Raw genomic sequence first — 16647 nt, 5'->3', positions numbered from 1 at the left:
AACCCAGTGTCAGTTGTTCAAGCCGCCCGAAGGCCTTTGACATGGCTTAACGACTGTTATCTTAGTAGACAACAACCGGGACCGACTTTTAACGTGCTTTCCGAAGCACGGAGACGCCCAGTTCAAATACCACTATGCGGTCACCCATCTATGGAATGTCCGCGCCAAGGTTGCTTAACCCACGGATCGTTTACCGACCGCTGAGCGCAACTGGCTATGGGCGCCTCAATATCTTTTAGGCTATCACAAACGTTGTTAGAGTACCGATCATTTTAACACACAGAGACCATTTGAAATAACGTAAAATAAAACATTTGATTATTCCACAGGAATATTCGTCACGTATGTAGTAAAATAGTATTTACCAATATTGTAGAGTTGGAAACTAATTTTGATCTCAGTGCTTGTATATCTGCCTAAAACGCAAGACACTAGAAGATAACTCATTCTCTGTTACAAATACATTTTTGAAGTGATTATAACATTTTTCATGGAGAAATAAAATTAGTTTACCTTCTTACAACGTTGGTGGTAATACTAGATACTTAACCGACATGACAGTAAGATAGTGCTGACATCTATAATAAATATAATAGTTTCGACATACATATTGACAATATTATATAAGAGAATTTATCGGTCTATAGTACATGGGACATAAATAGCGAAGATTGAAGATTTAAATATTAAAACTACCTATATTTTGTTTTTCACATATTCTCACAAAAAATATTATTGCTCTTGGACGATAAAATCTTATCCTGTGTAAATTATTTAAATATATTATTTTTAAACGTCAATATGTATGTTTGTATACGTAAAATAACAACACTACGGTAAATTGTGTCTATTAAAAAAAATGGCTGGCAAAGGCACTTATACACTGCGTAATAATAATTATTACGAACAATAAAAAAACCTTTGTTTATTGAATTCCGAACTACAGCCACACACATGAATATTAACTATTACTTTATTACATTTCTAGTTCAAACCGGTTATATCCGGCTAATAGTAAATAACGAGAAAATAAAAAACAAGAAAAAAACATAAAACTAAGTTTTATTAACACTTGAACGAGATTTTACAATAATTAATAATATAACAAAAAAAGAAAGAGTTACGCACCATAACAAAGCAAGAAGTAATAATAATAATAAATATTTAAACTAATGTTTTAAGTACTTAACAATACTCTTTTTGTGTCAAAAAAACATCAAACTGTATAGAATTAGCTACGGCCCACTTTTGAATACAGTCAGTATGACATAGTACCATGTTTTGACACCAAAAGACTTTGTATATCTGAACATAGCGACAAGCCACGTTTACTTTTTCAACTTTTACGCTGAGTACAAGTTGAAAAAGTAAACGCACTATGGAGACTTAACAAAACGTTCTTTTATTCCTTTCTCCCACATCGGCTGTATTTCTGGCAATCATATTGATACTCCGCCGTCTACTCAGCGGCTTGCAGCTATATTCAGGCACACACAGTTTAGTGACGGGTATTAGTAATAGCTGTATATCGTCTCAATGGAATTAAGAGTACAGTATTTTGCAATATTTATTTAGAGCACCTGAATTACGAAAAGCACTCGTATATTAATATTTCCTGACTGTATCCACAATAACCAAGCGTGCATTTAAAAACAAAAGCACATAATGTGACCATGACAAAAAAACTCAATAATGTTGCTAACACGAAACATTAAAAATTGTACTTTAAGTATTTTAAACTCTTTACTAGCCATCCTATACATTAAATTCACTAGCCACGAATTTTATAATTATAAATTGTTAGTTTTTTTTCATTATAATATAATTATTAACAATTCAAAAATGGGAATTACGACCAGAAAATTTGGCCATAGACATTTTGTCTATGACGTTCCCCTATGTTTTCTGGCCTAGGTACGATTATTCTTAATGCTAATATATTCGGAATTTTCTAGAAATTGCGTAGTACAATATTTAGGGACTCGAGACGTTTGTATTAGCAATTTCTAGAAAATACCGTTTCACAGTTGTTTATCTGGTATAAATAATACAAGGTTCAAAATTGTTGAAAGCAACAGGCTTTAGGATAGAAAAGTAATAACTTATACACATTACGAAGGAGAGAGCAGGATAGCTGATTTTTGGGTATCATTATTCGGCTTTTGAATGCCTCGCACTTTATATTTGTTACTATAATTCATTTACAATATTTTTTTTAAGTTTATGCGTGTATTTTTTATATATTTTAGTATATACACAGGCATTCAAAAGTTCAATATTTTTGAAGTATGTACCAAAACTGCTACTTTGCTCCAACGTAAAGTTGTTTTAAAATAGCAGATTTCGGGGGAAGGCCATATTGGCAAGTATGTCACAATTTCGTTAATTAATTTTAATTATAACAGTTAAACATTTATAATAATATTATACGCAAACACATTACTTATTGTCAATTTGTTATCTTTGAAAATGGTGTATAGTGTTGCCATAGCAAATAAAGTTGAGAGTATTTACCTATTTTTAGGGAAATTAATACATTATTTTTTACCTAATTCTCTCTCTTTGTATTTTATTAGAGGTACGATTACGTACCGTTATTTATTAATACCTACATGGGTTAAAAAGTTAAAGAAATCATTATTATAAAACAACTTTTACCGATTTTATCACTAATACGTATCTTACTTCACACTATTTTAGCCGACTGCACAACGTGAAGTAGGGTAATGTATTTATTTCATTGGAAACGTGTAAAAACAAGGTGAGCAACAATATCGGTAAAAATACTTCTGTTAATATTTAGGTTAGAAACAATTTGATTTGTTATTAGAAGCTAACTACTAAACCGCACGTTTCGCTCTACGCAAGCAAAACCATCGCAAAACACTAATACATAACAATCATAACAAACCAATTAAGTCTTTAGACTAAAACATATTATTACTAGATTTAACTAAGCGCTTTTATCATCCTACCATTTTTATTATATGTATTAGTGCATAGATAATAGCACAGACATTTTTAGATATATTTTTTACGGTCCAAGAATTAATTTTGCATATTCAGGAGTTTAGCTTAACCTTTTAAACAGTATGGACACTTATTATCACCAGTCAGAAAATGTTCATAATTTATTGAATATCTGTGCCAATATTAAATAGGATAGGTCGATATCCCGCCTGTAAAGATACAAAATGCGTGCACGGTAAAATATACTGTCTATAATATATACTGCTCTAAATCCTGTGTAAGTACATAAAGAATGATAAAAGCGCCAATTTCAAAAGCGACTTTGTTCAAACATCACAGTTTAACTTGTCAAACTGTGACGATCGAATCAAAATCGTAGTAGTTTTCGCAAATTATCACAATTCATTAGCAAAACATTTAACTAACACTATAAACCATTTTCATATATTTTCATAACAGTGACCAGAAACTGTGATTCTCTGATAATTATTAATATTGAATAAACAACCAAATCACCCGTATGGTAACTAAACGTAATTAAAAAAAAACCTTTTATGTCATATTCAGTCTTACTAATAAACGTAATGTAAGTCCTGATGATAAATAATACAGTGTTTTGTCACTTGCATTCTTATACAATTTCAAAATTAATTGAAAGTGACAAAACACTGTATAAACTAATCAGAGCTTAAATTGCGTTTATTGGTAAGATAGTTACCCTCTTATTCATAAACACACTATACACTAGGGAATGCAATCCCGACTCGAGATCGTCAACTCGAGATCCCTCGCGATCAGAAATATCAATCCCGCGGGATCCCGAGATTTTCGGGATCCCGTCTAGTTAGTAAAAATAATACAATTCGAACGGCTTGTTTAATGTAATATTTGTGTGATAGTGTGGTGAATGCAATAAATTATTATTTGAAAGAAAATAAAAGGCTTTATTTTTCAATATTACTAACAACGCAAAATAATTAACAGGTGTAATAACATGAACATAATCAAAAAGGTAGGTGTAGCTCCAGGAGATCAAAATAAAAAGTAATCTCATGGCATTTTGAAAGTAGCCTCTTAAAATACAAAGTGTATCAATAGTACGAGCTTCTAATCGGCATCTTAAGTCTATTGCAATGTAGCCAGCTGCTGAAAATGCCCTCTCCGACAATCCCGAACGGGATCTCGTCATATTATGCTTCGGGATTGATCCCGAAAAAATACACGGGATCTCGCGAGATCGGGATCCCGCGAGATCGGGATTGCATTCACTACTATACACCTATTTTAGTTAAAACACTTCTATAATATGTTTTCTCTTTTTCATTTCGCTAAGGAGTGAAAGAAACAAAACACTTTATAAGTCTTTCATAACTTCATATATTTTTATGAATCAGAGGGTTAGTGTTTACTAGTTTAAATGGCAAACGCCTATACAAATTGCAATCACAACTTTTAAAACAATTCTTGAAAGGATTCAAAGTTCCCAACTTGTACTTTTCCAGCGAGGTGGACTCAAGACCTAACACTTTCCTCATTTCAAGAGTAGATCTCTTCCCAGCTGTGGGACAGTAATGGGTAAATTTTATACCTTTCACGTTGTATGTTTATTATCTAATATATAATCAAGGATCTATGGTGATCCACTTCGAACTTGCATTTTGGATTGTTTGACGTTTCGGCGTACGTGTTACGGTTACGCAACCTGACTCGACTGCTTGAATAGGTGATGTTTGCCATTTAAAACAGTAATATTGTATGACGAATTTATATGACACTATTTTTACTTTCATTTATTTATCTTTTTAAATAATAAATCTGTTTACGAGCGGCCTATTCGAATACTTTCTTTATTTGTGGGTGTTTTGTTCCGTCGGCATATTATTTTTAATCTTATTAGTTATTATTTATTGGCATCATAGAGTAAAAAATATTAGAGGGCTTTATTGTTCATGTCATCTATAGCCTTATGCATGTTCCATTTGACAACAATAATGGCTGAAGGCCTACTATAATTATAATCAACGAAAACGAATATTCGTTAATTTAATTTATTTTCACAACAGTAAGCAACTGACGAATAATTCCCTGTCAATAACGTGTTTTTTAGTGGCATTCAAAACTGAGCCACACTTTAAAGTACCTTCGGAACAAACCACGCATCAATGAAAGTAAAGTGTTACCTATATAAAACTGTCTGTTATATACAAACTACGCAACTAGGCAACGCGACAACGACTCACTCCACGAACGATAATATACATAAGCTTTATTTACTATATTATATATTATAAGCGGTAGCCCGAGTTTACGCGGTACAGCGACAAATTTGTACTGCAATGGAGATGTTAGCTATTGAATATTTTATATGAAACCTTATATTTTTACGCCCACATGTTCAATTTGTAAAAGGTCATATAGCAGCGTCTGTACGTATGTTTGCAATAAACTTATAAAATACTGAATGTATTCTCGCACGGTTTTCACCAATAAAACATTAGTCTTATTGTCTTATCAGAAATAGATTTTTACCCATAGACAGATTCCCGAACAAGGTTTTAGAATTTAAATAATTTATATTAATTCATTGTTAAAGACGATGGTAAAAAGTATTAGTGGTGACCGGAAAATAATTTCTACCTGGCCTACTAGTCTTTAAACTGTAGAACAGATTAAATTGTTGCAATACATTCAATATCCCAGAAACAACATGAGCTTATTAGCTTATTCCTGCCGTAAGAACCGTATAATAAATAAGTCTATGTAAACTTATATATCTTCATAGCTAACATCTCCATCCAGTCACATAACAATTACAAAACCTGTCTTTTATATTAACCCGTAGTTATTTACCGCAACCGTTTATATAATACATAACAAATTAACTTTATTGTGCTCCACCCACTGTGCAACATCCATTCATTACCTACACTTAATTGACCATTTTTATATTAATACCAATTACTGATATATACGACATTTTGAATTACTTTTCAATTTCCTGATGGCATGTGAAGTCCCTAACCCGTAGTTGGCCAGCGTGATGGACACAACTTCTCCAGTTCGGGAGGAGACACATTTTAAATAAGTATTTATTTTCTTGAGAGCATGAAAATTCTCCAACCCGCACTTAGCCAGCGTGGTGGACTCAAGGCTTGCTGTTTTATCACAGTCTATTAACATAAACTAAACTAGTTACACTGAAAAATATTCCATATTCCATCAGAAATAAAAAGAAAACCTGATCCCACTTTGGCCTAAACCTCGTGATAGTAAGTCGTGTTCACTAGCATCTAAACCATAGCGTCAGAATATTTGATAATAGCGTCAAAATGTCGTATATATCAGTGATTAGCCGTGACTATTATGTGAAATCTTCAATATCTAAAAACCATGTTTTGCTATGAAATTCCTCTTAATTATATTTATTTTAAGACCCATTTCACTCAGTAGAAATATCAATCAAAAGATCATGTTATCTCTTTCCTTTCCTTGATGGCAGAAAAGGACAACATGATTTTTTTACGATATTTTCTTTTGGTGTGAAGAAATAGTATCTTTTGTTATTCGGTGGCGGTTTTGTGACAATCGGTGTAAAAAATAAATTATTTATTTTAAAATAAACGTGTTTTTAAGATTTCATGATAAAAATAAAAAGATTTTTTCAAATGGAAACATTTCACAGCCAAAAATATTTCGAAAAATCATTGACTATACAATACGTTATTTCCAAAAGGTCACAAGTTCTTGCGTCGTAATGTGACTTGCGTCCTTTTTGAAAAAGCATGTTCAATATCATTTTGAATACTTTATACAGTGGAACTAATTTTATAAATAAATTATAATTATACAATATTATACATAGATCATTATTGTAAAATATTTCATTATTTATAATCGGGAATTAAATCACACTTGTTTAGATTATTGCGAATTAAACCATATGGAACTGTAGCATTACTACAGCACTTAATAAAATCGTTTACAAATATATTAGCTGAAAACCAGTATTTTACATGGAGCAACTGCCTATCGTACCTCCACAACCCAGTTAACTGGGTTATAACACGATACCTTTCGGTAAGACTGGTTGTCAGACTTTCAAGCTTCAGACTACTGTTAACGACTGTCAAAAATCTTTAAATATCGATATTTGACTTAAATAGATAAATTATTCCGTTCCAATACTTTCAATATACTTTTAATTTCGCAACAATCTATTCAGAGTACCTTTAAAAATATCATAATTCAATCCAATACAAATATATCAATAAACACAAATAATAATAGAATTTAGAACAAACTTAATTTTAAAATTTACAAAGCTGCATTTTCTCATACATATAACTAAAATGTTTTAGTTTACTAATATCCACTGATGCACTAAGAGACAAATGTCCCACGAGATGTGTCGCTCAATGTCAGGTGAAGTGTTGCGACGTTGCCGAACTTTGCTCCACATGTTAGGCCACATACATATTCGGTTCGGCAGTATTTATCTAACCACAAAACCGACACGAAGCAATTAGTAATATTATATATCGGATCTTAAACGTGATTGAAAATTAAAGGTTAGAATACATTATTTATTAGGTACTGCACTATTCGGCTTGTACTGTACCGCAATTCTGTACAGTACCTTTCGTGTTTAGAGAGTTTGACATTTGAAATGTACTGCCAAATTAGTTCTAGCAGTGCCCGCTAGAGGCGCTAAACAGATTTTCGTGTAAAATTTATCGAATATGTGTGTAGCAAGAACGGACAGGTGTGTCGCCAAACTTCGCTTGACATGTTACCGACACATGCTGTGGGACATTTGTCCTTGAGTGTTTCCGTGAAACATTTTTGTATTATCTTGTCTGTTGTTTAACTATTTATAATACTAATTGTCCATTATTTCATTCACTGTTACACAATAAGGCTCTCCATGTTTTACTATCAAACTTATTGTAGGGAAAACTTGTACAAATAACAAAATGGCCACCTCTCATTAAATGTCAGGTAGTTTATCAAGTGGCATAGTGTCACTGTCACTTTATCTACTGTATAAATTATCCGACACTTAGCTATAAATCGTGAAATTGGCCCTAAGTTCAGTTTATTTTCGCACGAAACCATAGATACATAGCATTGTTTATAATGAATCTTAATGCAGCCGATGACAAAAATGGCCGAATAAATGAAAATGAAACTTTATACTGATGTACATATGTTTGTACATGCTGCATCTATAAAACTATCCAACCGATTTTTACCAATCTTTCGCCGATTTGTACGTATTTCAATTATGGCTTTGGTTCCGTTATTTATTCGTGTCTTCACAGGATGTTTTCCATACAAGTAGTTTAGTAATAAAACGGTGTACACAATAAACAATATAGATATAACGCTATAGTATAAAGCACTAGAAACGCTAAGCGGGAAGCGATACACAACCGATTAACAGAGCACTTCGCACTGCGGTATACGCTGAAACAATACAAAAATACATATCAATACAGTGTCAAAAATATTAGGTCGGGGAAAAAGTCTTTTTCGCATTATAGTATGTATGAACTTGTAATAAAATCTTTTCTCTACACAAAAAAGCTCGATATTTGGGTACCTCACGAGCTCACTGAAAGAAACCTAATGAACCGTGTACTCATTTGTCCCTCTTGAACCCAAAGAGATTTTATTGCAAGTTCATACATACTATAAAGACCAACTAAACTGCACGTTTGGCGCAGTGGTTTAAGCGGTCACCTCGCCGCAACAACCGTAGCGCCGCGTGCGGTGGGTTCGAATCCCACCCGGGACAAATCTTTGTGTGATGAGCACGAGTATTTGTTCTGAGACTGGATGTTAATGTATCTATATAAGTATGTATTTAGAAGTATATAAGTATGTTTATCAGTTATTTGGTTACCATAGTACAAGGTCTGCTCAGTTTGGAATCAAATGACTGTGTGTGAGTTGTCCAATAATATTTATTTTTTTTATTTATCCATACTAATATTATAAATGCCAAAGTAACTCTGTCTGTCTGTCTGTCTGTCTGCTACTCAATCACGTCTGAACTACTGAACCAATTTGCATGAAATTTGGTATGGAGATATTTTGATACCCGAGAAAGGACATAGGCTACTTTTTACCCCGGGAAAATGACGCATTTCCCGGGAAAATTCAGAAAATTCAACGAAGCCGCGAAAAATCAATGTTATAATGACATTGAATTAACAAAATTCCGTTGTCATGGCAACTGTTTTAATGGCGGATATGCCTTAGCGCGACTTCGTTATACTAAGAGATATATATATTTTTCGTGAAAAAAAAAGCATATTTTATATCATCACGCTACGACCAATAGTAGCAGAGTAACAGTAAAAAGTGTTACAAAAGCAAGGAAAATTCTGACCCATTCTCTCTTATGTGACGCAAGCGAAGTTGCGCGGGTCAGCTAGTTTACTATAATGCGAAGACTTTTTCCCCGACCTAATATAAAGTATGGGGTGTCCCAATAGAAACATACATACATAGAGATCATTGGGTGTGACATTTGTCCAACAATGGGACACTATAAGTTACTCAAACTTCACAAGGTGTCTTTTTGTCTTAATTCACCATTGTCTTCACCTTATCCCAAGTTAAATGGTATCGGTACAGCATATTTTCCTTCCTATTTCATCTCTATCAGTAGTCAATTCAAGTAGAGGTAGTACATCCATACTAATATTATAAATGCAAAAGTAACTCTGTCTGTCTGTCTGTCTGTCTGTCTGCTACTCAATCACGCCTAAACTACTGAACCAATTTGCATGAAATTTGGTATGGAGATATTTTGATACCCGAGAAAGGACATAGGCTACTTTTTACCCCGGGAAAATGACGCATTTCCCGGAAAAATTCAAGTGGCGAACTAAGTCGCGAATAGTCAATATTATAATGACATTGAAATAACAAAATTCCGTTGTCATGGCAACTGTTTTAATGGCGGATATGCCTTAGCGCGACTTCGTTATATTATGGGATATAAATAATTTTGACAATATTTTTCGTGAAAAAAAAACATATTTTATATCATCGCGCTACGACCAATAGGAGCAGAGTAACAGTAAAAAGTGTTACAAAAACGTGGAAAATACTGACCCATTCTCTCTTATGTGACGCAAGCGAAGTTGCGCGGGTCAGCTAGTAATATATATTGGTACTTACATGTATATATATTGGCGGTCACCATATGGCGGGCGCGAGGTTGTCGCAGAAGCCCGCCTCCCTCGCCTTCCAGTACTCGCCGCTGAACACCCACGTCTCCTCGCCGCTCTCCAGCGTTTTACTGAAACAACATACATTATAATAATCACAAACATTCAAATAACTAATTATTTATATTAAAAGTTGATAAAGTGAAAGCATTCAAGGTAGAGACCTACTCGCGAAGTTTAACTGCATTTTGCATGCGTGTACGTAATTTTATCATTTGAAGAGATATTGTGTGATCGTTTATTACATTCGAAGACTCTGCTACGATCCCTGTCAGAGGTGTTACTATACCGCCGTAACATATGCATCGGATGGGCCCCTCCCACCAATAAAAAAGTTGAACCACTTTTTTTACAAATACTTTGAATTTTTAATACATTATTAACTTGTTTATGCAACTGAGTAGGTAACAAAAATAAATCAAAGACAGAACTTTTTTTTCCTAAACATCCATATATCCAACACTAATATTATAAATGCGAAAGTAACTCTGCCTGTCTGTCTGTCTTTTACTCAATCACGCCTTATTTACTGAACCAATTTGCATGAAATTTGGTATGGAGGTATTTTGATACCCGAGAAAGGACATAGGCTACTTTTTACCCCGGGAAAATGACGCATTCCCAAGGGAAAATGGCGGACGAAGTCGCGGGTAAAAGCTAGCTATGATACATAATAGTTACGACACTGATCCCTACCAACGTTTTTTTAATAAATGTTAGTGTATTAACTCACCGGAACCACGCCGGCAGGTGGTGCACGTTATCCCGGCGGCGGTCTCTCTGCGACTGCTCCAGCTGGTGCTTCAACTGTTCCGCCGCCTCCACGTCGCCTTCTTCTAGAGCACGCTGGTCCGGCCTGCACGAATAAGGTATGTAAGTATACAAATAATGGACTTAAAACACGAGGACACTTATTTAGACAGTAGGTAAACAAAGTTTTAAATTCAATCGAATGTTTTTACGGAACCGCATGCGAAGTTTTTTCATGCGGATTTATAGATCTAGATCATGGAAGGAACATTCCTGATTAATTTGCGTTAAGTTTTGCGGATCCTGAAACGCGAGGATACTACGCAATTATGCGAATGCGGATCTAAGCTCCGTTACAACCCTACGAATTTCGATATATCGGTCTATAATAACTAAGTTATTTTCTGTCATTTTTTTATTTTATTTAGCCTGTTTCTGTGACCCACTGCGGACTAGATTTTATACAACGAATTTGAAAGTAATTAGTTACCTGAGTCTAGTGTCAGTATGCGGCAGTGTATCCCTCATGCCGGGCTCGAGCTCGTTGAGCTCCATCGCGAACCTCGTGAACCCGTAGTACAGCTCGTGCTCCGGTGGCATTGCACCTGAGTCACCAATACACGTTAGTAAACATAACGGGTTTGTGACCCCTGACTTACGTACACATAAAACTATAGATTAATATTCTTTTTGCAGTTTGTGTGTAGTCATTAACCATTAGTCCTTGAAAAGGTTATAGGGTGTGTACGGTGCACAAGGTTAGTTAAATTAGTTTTACTTAGGCCAGCGTTTTATGTAAGTCATGTCGATCGTAACAAATACTATATCATTGAGATCTCATCTTTAACTGGACAGTTCCAAAAGGTGAATTCTTATAAGGTTTTTTACACAATGGTTCTTCAAAAATATGCGTCTTCTATAAAAGCAGCTTCTTAACTACACACCTTAATATTTTTTATTACAGTAGGTGTCCAAGCCGTTGTACAAACGCTATATAGAGTGGAAAAAAATATAAAGCTATTAAACTAATTTCAAAATGAAAGATCCACAATTCACCTAAAAGAAACATTAACAACTTTTAGACTTTTTTCAAAACAGAAATGTTATGATACGATTTCAATAATTTTCATGAGCATACAATTTTTAAATATTCAACTGCTTACTCTCGAAACTACTTTGAATTTGTGTGAAAAGTGTATACTAGTATGTATGTCTTCTTTAAAAAAGCATGTATGTATACGTACATAAAATAACGTAAGTCGGGGTATTATTTGTTTTGCAATATGATAAATTTCATGACAATGTAAAAATAATAGATGATTGGAACCAAACACTGGAATACTACGACTTACGCGTTTTCGTAGGTTTAGTGCTCTTGCTTTCCACTCCTAATTAGCCCCACACAAGAAAATAGGGAAAATTTTGCCAAATTAGTAGCGTATGACAATTTTTAAGCCACCATCAACGGCTTTGCAAAACAATTTCACAACATTTTTCTACACTATTTATTGTACGCACGTATACGTAAATGAAGAAAGATCATACGCACGTAGGTACGCCATACAAATAATATTGTTATGTTCAATCATGTTTCTTTCAATTTTTTTATGTCAATGTTTTACGAATATTATGTAACCTTAATCAAAGTACTAACTCACTATACTTGTAGTTTTCTTTACATCGGTTCGTCAAACGAAAAACGCAGTGTAAAAATTCTATGAAACAATTCACAAATACTTTCGATATAGTTTAGGACGTAGTAGTATCGTGTTTGTTATATTTTTATTTGCACGAAACCGCAATCAAGTATGATATATTACCACATCAACCTATCGATTTTTGACAATAAAATGGATAGTTTTTTTTCACCAAACGTTCAATTTCACCAAATTCATAATGTCGTCTTATCATCTCATGCCAACATATACACGTATTTGTTGTAACACACGTGTTATCAGCTCATGTAAGTATGTATGTATGTTTGTATGTACTGACCGGGCCTCCACAGACACCTGGCGGCGGGCGGGTCGCCGGCGTACAGCGCCTCGGACCAGCGGCCCGCCAGGCGCAGGCGGCCGCCGCCCGGGCCCGCCACCGCGCCGCGCACCTCGTGCCGGCTGCTCGACCACGAGCTGGCCTACGGACGACACATTTACTGTATCATATACTTAATATTATAAATGCGAAAGTAACTCTGTCTGTCTGTCTGTTTGTCTGTCTGTTACTCAATCACGCCTAAATGACTGAACCAATTTGCATAAAATTTGGTATGGAGATATTTTGGTACCCGAAAAAGGACATAGGCTACTTTTTACCCCAGGAAAATGACGCATTTCTATGGGAAAATTCAGGTGGCGGACGAAGTCGCGGGTAAAAGGTAGTACTGAAATAATTATTAAATATGAAGGATTTTTATGATTTTTTTAGCACGGAATAATATAAGGTTACAAACAGAACAGAAACTCTTAATAAACGTTTGAAATGTCGCCCTCAAAATGTATGGATCGACAAGACTACTAAGCGTTACGTCATAGTCCTTTCTGTCAAGTATATTTCCAGACTGCTTGTAAGCCAAAAAGTAAAAATTAATCCTTAATATTATTAATGTAAAATACTTTTGTTTCGCCGACTCACATTTAAGCTGGTTAGATTGATTTGGGAGGCACGGAGATAAATCAAGAAAAGGACTTCTTAACTTTAAAATTACCACATAAGTGAAGCCGTAGACGAAAGCTATTTATAAAATAAGAGTGATTAAGTAGTTTTGTTACCTTAATAAAGTTAAGTTTGCAAGTGATCTCGGTGCCGTGGCAGGTGATGTGCATGTCACCGTATTGATCCACCCACCGCTGACCACCGAACAAGTTGTGAACGCATGTCGTCACCTACAACATTTACACTTTGTTAAACACCAGATAAAGCCACGATTGTAGACAGTGTGTAACGGTTTGTGAAAATAAGAGAATGGATGTACGTAGGAATGTAAGTCTTTTTTTAAATAAATATTTCTGTCTTGCCTGAGACAGTCTGCTTGCGACTCTGGTATTTCAAAACTTCTTGCATCAAGCAAGGTGACTAAAGTGCTAATAAATAATTCCATCCCGGAAGATAATATTCTTAGAGTACTTTTAAGAAAATTTACAAAAGCAGTTCTTTAAGAAATCTAGGTGTCGTAAAATTGATAACATTGCTGAAGAGATGCGAAAGTAATTTGATTATGCCAAGATTATTTTACAGCCAAAAAATTTACACAAAATATAAGAAGTAGGTGCTTTGCCGATCGTTTTAAGTTTATTTGCTGCAGGTATTATTAAAGTTAGAAAGTTATGTATAATAGTAATTATTATACCTTGTTCCAACTATAATGGTCTCCGGTAGTGTTAAGTCTGACGTGCACGCGGCCCGTGGGCTGGAACTCCATGGACTTGCCCCAGAACTTGGTCTTGATGCGCGCCTCCTGCCAGAAGCACCAGCGGGACGACTCCGCGTGACACGCCGATATCGGCGGGTGGTGGGACACCTAGTACACAAATATTTATAAATAAGTGTGTGTATGTAAAACCAATTAAATTTAATAGGGTCTTAAGTTTGTCAAAAAGTTGGAAATCTCATACATCTTCTTCTTATTGTATAGTTAGTGGTTAACTTAGGGTCATAGTTTGAAGGCCTTTGACGTGGCTTAACGGTTGTTATCTTAATAGACAACAATATAGGCCAGTACATACACGTCTCCGTTACGTAGATTTTGTGAGATGCATTAATTTACGGATTACTTGAAAATGTCCTGGATCGCAGGTCTATGACCGAAAATAGTGCGTATTAAAGTAAAGTTCAAAATTAATAATAATAAATGTTACTGAAAAAAAACGAACTGAAGCTATAAATTCACAGCTTTATTTCCAAATTTTTTCAGCCTGTGACTTATTTTCTGCCAATTTGCAACCGAAAAGTACATGCAATCTATTTTTAATTGATAATAAAATTATATGTTAATATACCTGTTCAGCAATAAAGCGGAAGCCCTTGTCATCTCTGACACACTCGTAGGTCTCGGCCAGCAGCGGGTTGAAGGGCTTGCTGGCGGCGCGGTGCGCCGTGGCCGAGTACGCGCTCACGGCGAACGCGGCGATCAGCGACATGCGCTCTACTGCACCGCTGCACTCTGCCGCCAGGTCCAGCAGCTCTGAGTATTCTAGCTCTTCGCACAGACGCTAGGGAGATAATTATAATTTAGATTTCAAATGTATGTTCCCTTTGGTTGTCAATGACTTAGTGTAGCGTGTCACACTACTGAAATTTTAGCGCCGAACGTTCGGTGACGGAAAGTTTGGTGCTACAATTGACGAGACATAATTTCGGTAGGTGTGTAAAATAACGTAGCGAGCGTGTTGAACCAAACGTTTGAGATTGAACGTCGTACACTATTTCACTTGCAACGCTTTTGTTGACTATTTCTGATGGAATTTTAGTACGTAAGAGTGAATCAGGTTATGTGTAGTACAATAAAGAATGTCACTAAGAATTTTTTCAATTTGCAATCGGAATTATGCGACAAAATTAAGAAACGACGGAAATAAAACATGTTTTATTGCATTATTGACGTATTTTTGTTCATAGTGTTTTAAGTGTATGTACTAACCTGCAGCATATTGAGCGGCTCGTTGATAGTGACGGGCATGGAGATCTGCGAGAGGTCCTTGCCGATGTTCTTGTACAGCAGGTTCCACAGCGACGGGCCGCCCGGCGTGGGGCGCGGCGCGGGCAGGCGCGTGCGCCGCGACCACGCGCCCGCCTCGGCCGTTAGCAGTTACTAACATTATCTATAGTTACAGATGTATACAAACCTGCAGCATATTGAGCGGCTCGTTGATAGTGACGGGCATGGAGATCTGCGAGAGGTCCTTGCCGATGTTCTTGTACAGCAGGTTCCACAGCGACGGGCCGCCCGGCGTGGGGCGCGGCGCGGGCAGGCGCGTGCGCCGCGACCACGCGCCCGCCTCGGCCGTTAGCAGTTACTAACATTATCTATAGTTACAGATGTATACAAACCTGCAGCATATTGAGCGGCTCGTTGATAGTGACGGGCATGGAGATCTGCGAGAGGTCCTTGCCGATGTTCTTGTACAGCAGGTTCCACAGCGACGGGCCGCCCGGCGTGGGGCGCGGCGCGGGCAGGCGCGTGCGCCGCGACCACGCGCCCGCCTCGGCCGTTAGCAGTTACTAACATTATCTATAGTTACAGATGTATACAAACCTGCAGCATATTGAGCGGCTCGTTGATAGTGACGGGCATGGAGATCTGCGAGAGGTCCTTGCCGATGTTCTTGTACAGCAGGTTCCACAGCGACGGGCCGCCCGGCGTGGGGCGCGGCGCGGGCAGGCGCGTGCGCCGCGACCACGCGCCCGCCTCGGCCGTTAGCAGTTACTAACATTATCTATAGTTACAGATGTATACAAACCTGCAGCATATTGAGCGGCTCGTTGATAGTGACGGGCATGGAGATCTGCGAGAGGTCCTTGCCGATGTTCTTGTACAGCAGGTTCCACAGCGACGGGCCGCCCGGCGTGGGGCGCGGCGCGGGCAGGCGCGTGCGCCGCGACCACGCGCCCGCCTCGGCCGTTAGCAGTTACTAACATTATCTATAGTTACAGATGTATACAAACCTGCAGCATATTGAGCGGCTCG

At 36.6% G+C, this 16647-nt stretch overlaps 1 protein-coding gene across 1 annotated transcript in view; it reads right to left on the bottom strand.

Moving 5' to 3' along the window:
• Positions 1–1043: 1043 nt before the first annotated feature.
• Positions 1044–16647, bottom strand: part of LOC142982781 (uncharacterized) — a 69641-nt gene continuing 54037 nt past the window's right edge. Inside the window, exons 20-27 of the mRNA XM_076129465.1 lie at positions 14960–15172; positions 14311–14481; positions 13733–13846; positions 12957–13098; positions 11452–11566; positions 10945–11067; positions 10162–10282; positions 1044–8436 (exon numbers count right to left, since the gene is read on the bottom strand). Coding sequence (XP_075985580.1) covers positions 10180–10282; positions 10945–11067; positions 11452–11566; positions 12957–13098; positions 13733–13846; positions 14311–14481; positions 14960–15172 — 981 coding nt within the window. The 3' untranslated portion in view covers positions 1044–8436; positions 10162–10179. The remainder of the gene's footprint in view (positions 8437–10161; positions 10283–10944; positions 11068–11451; positions 11567–12956; positions 13099–13732; positions 13847–14310; positions 14482–14959; positions 15173–16647) is intronic.

Source organism: Anticarsia gemmatalis, chromosome 22 (assembly GCF_050436995.1).
Source record: "Anticarsia gemmatalis isolate Benzon Research Colony breed Stoneville strain chromosome 22, ilAntGemm2 primary, whole genome shotgun sequence".
NCBI classification, from domain to species: Eukaryota; Metazoa; Arthropoda; class Insecta; order Lepidoptera; family Erebidae; genus Anticarsia; species Anticarsia gemmatalis.
The sequence above is the reverse complement of the archived record's forward strand: the minus strand, read 5'-3'. Positions and strand labels throughout refer to the sequence as shown.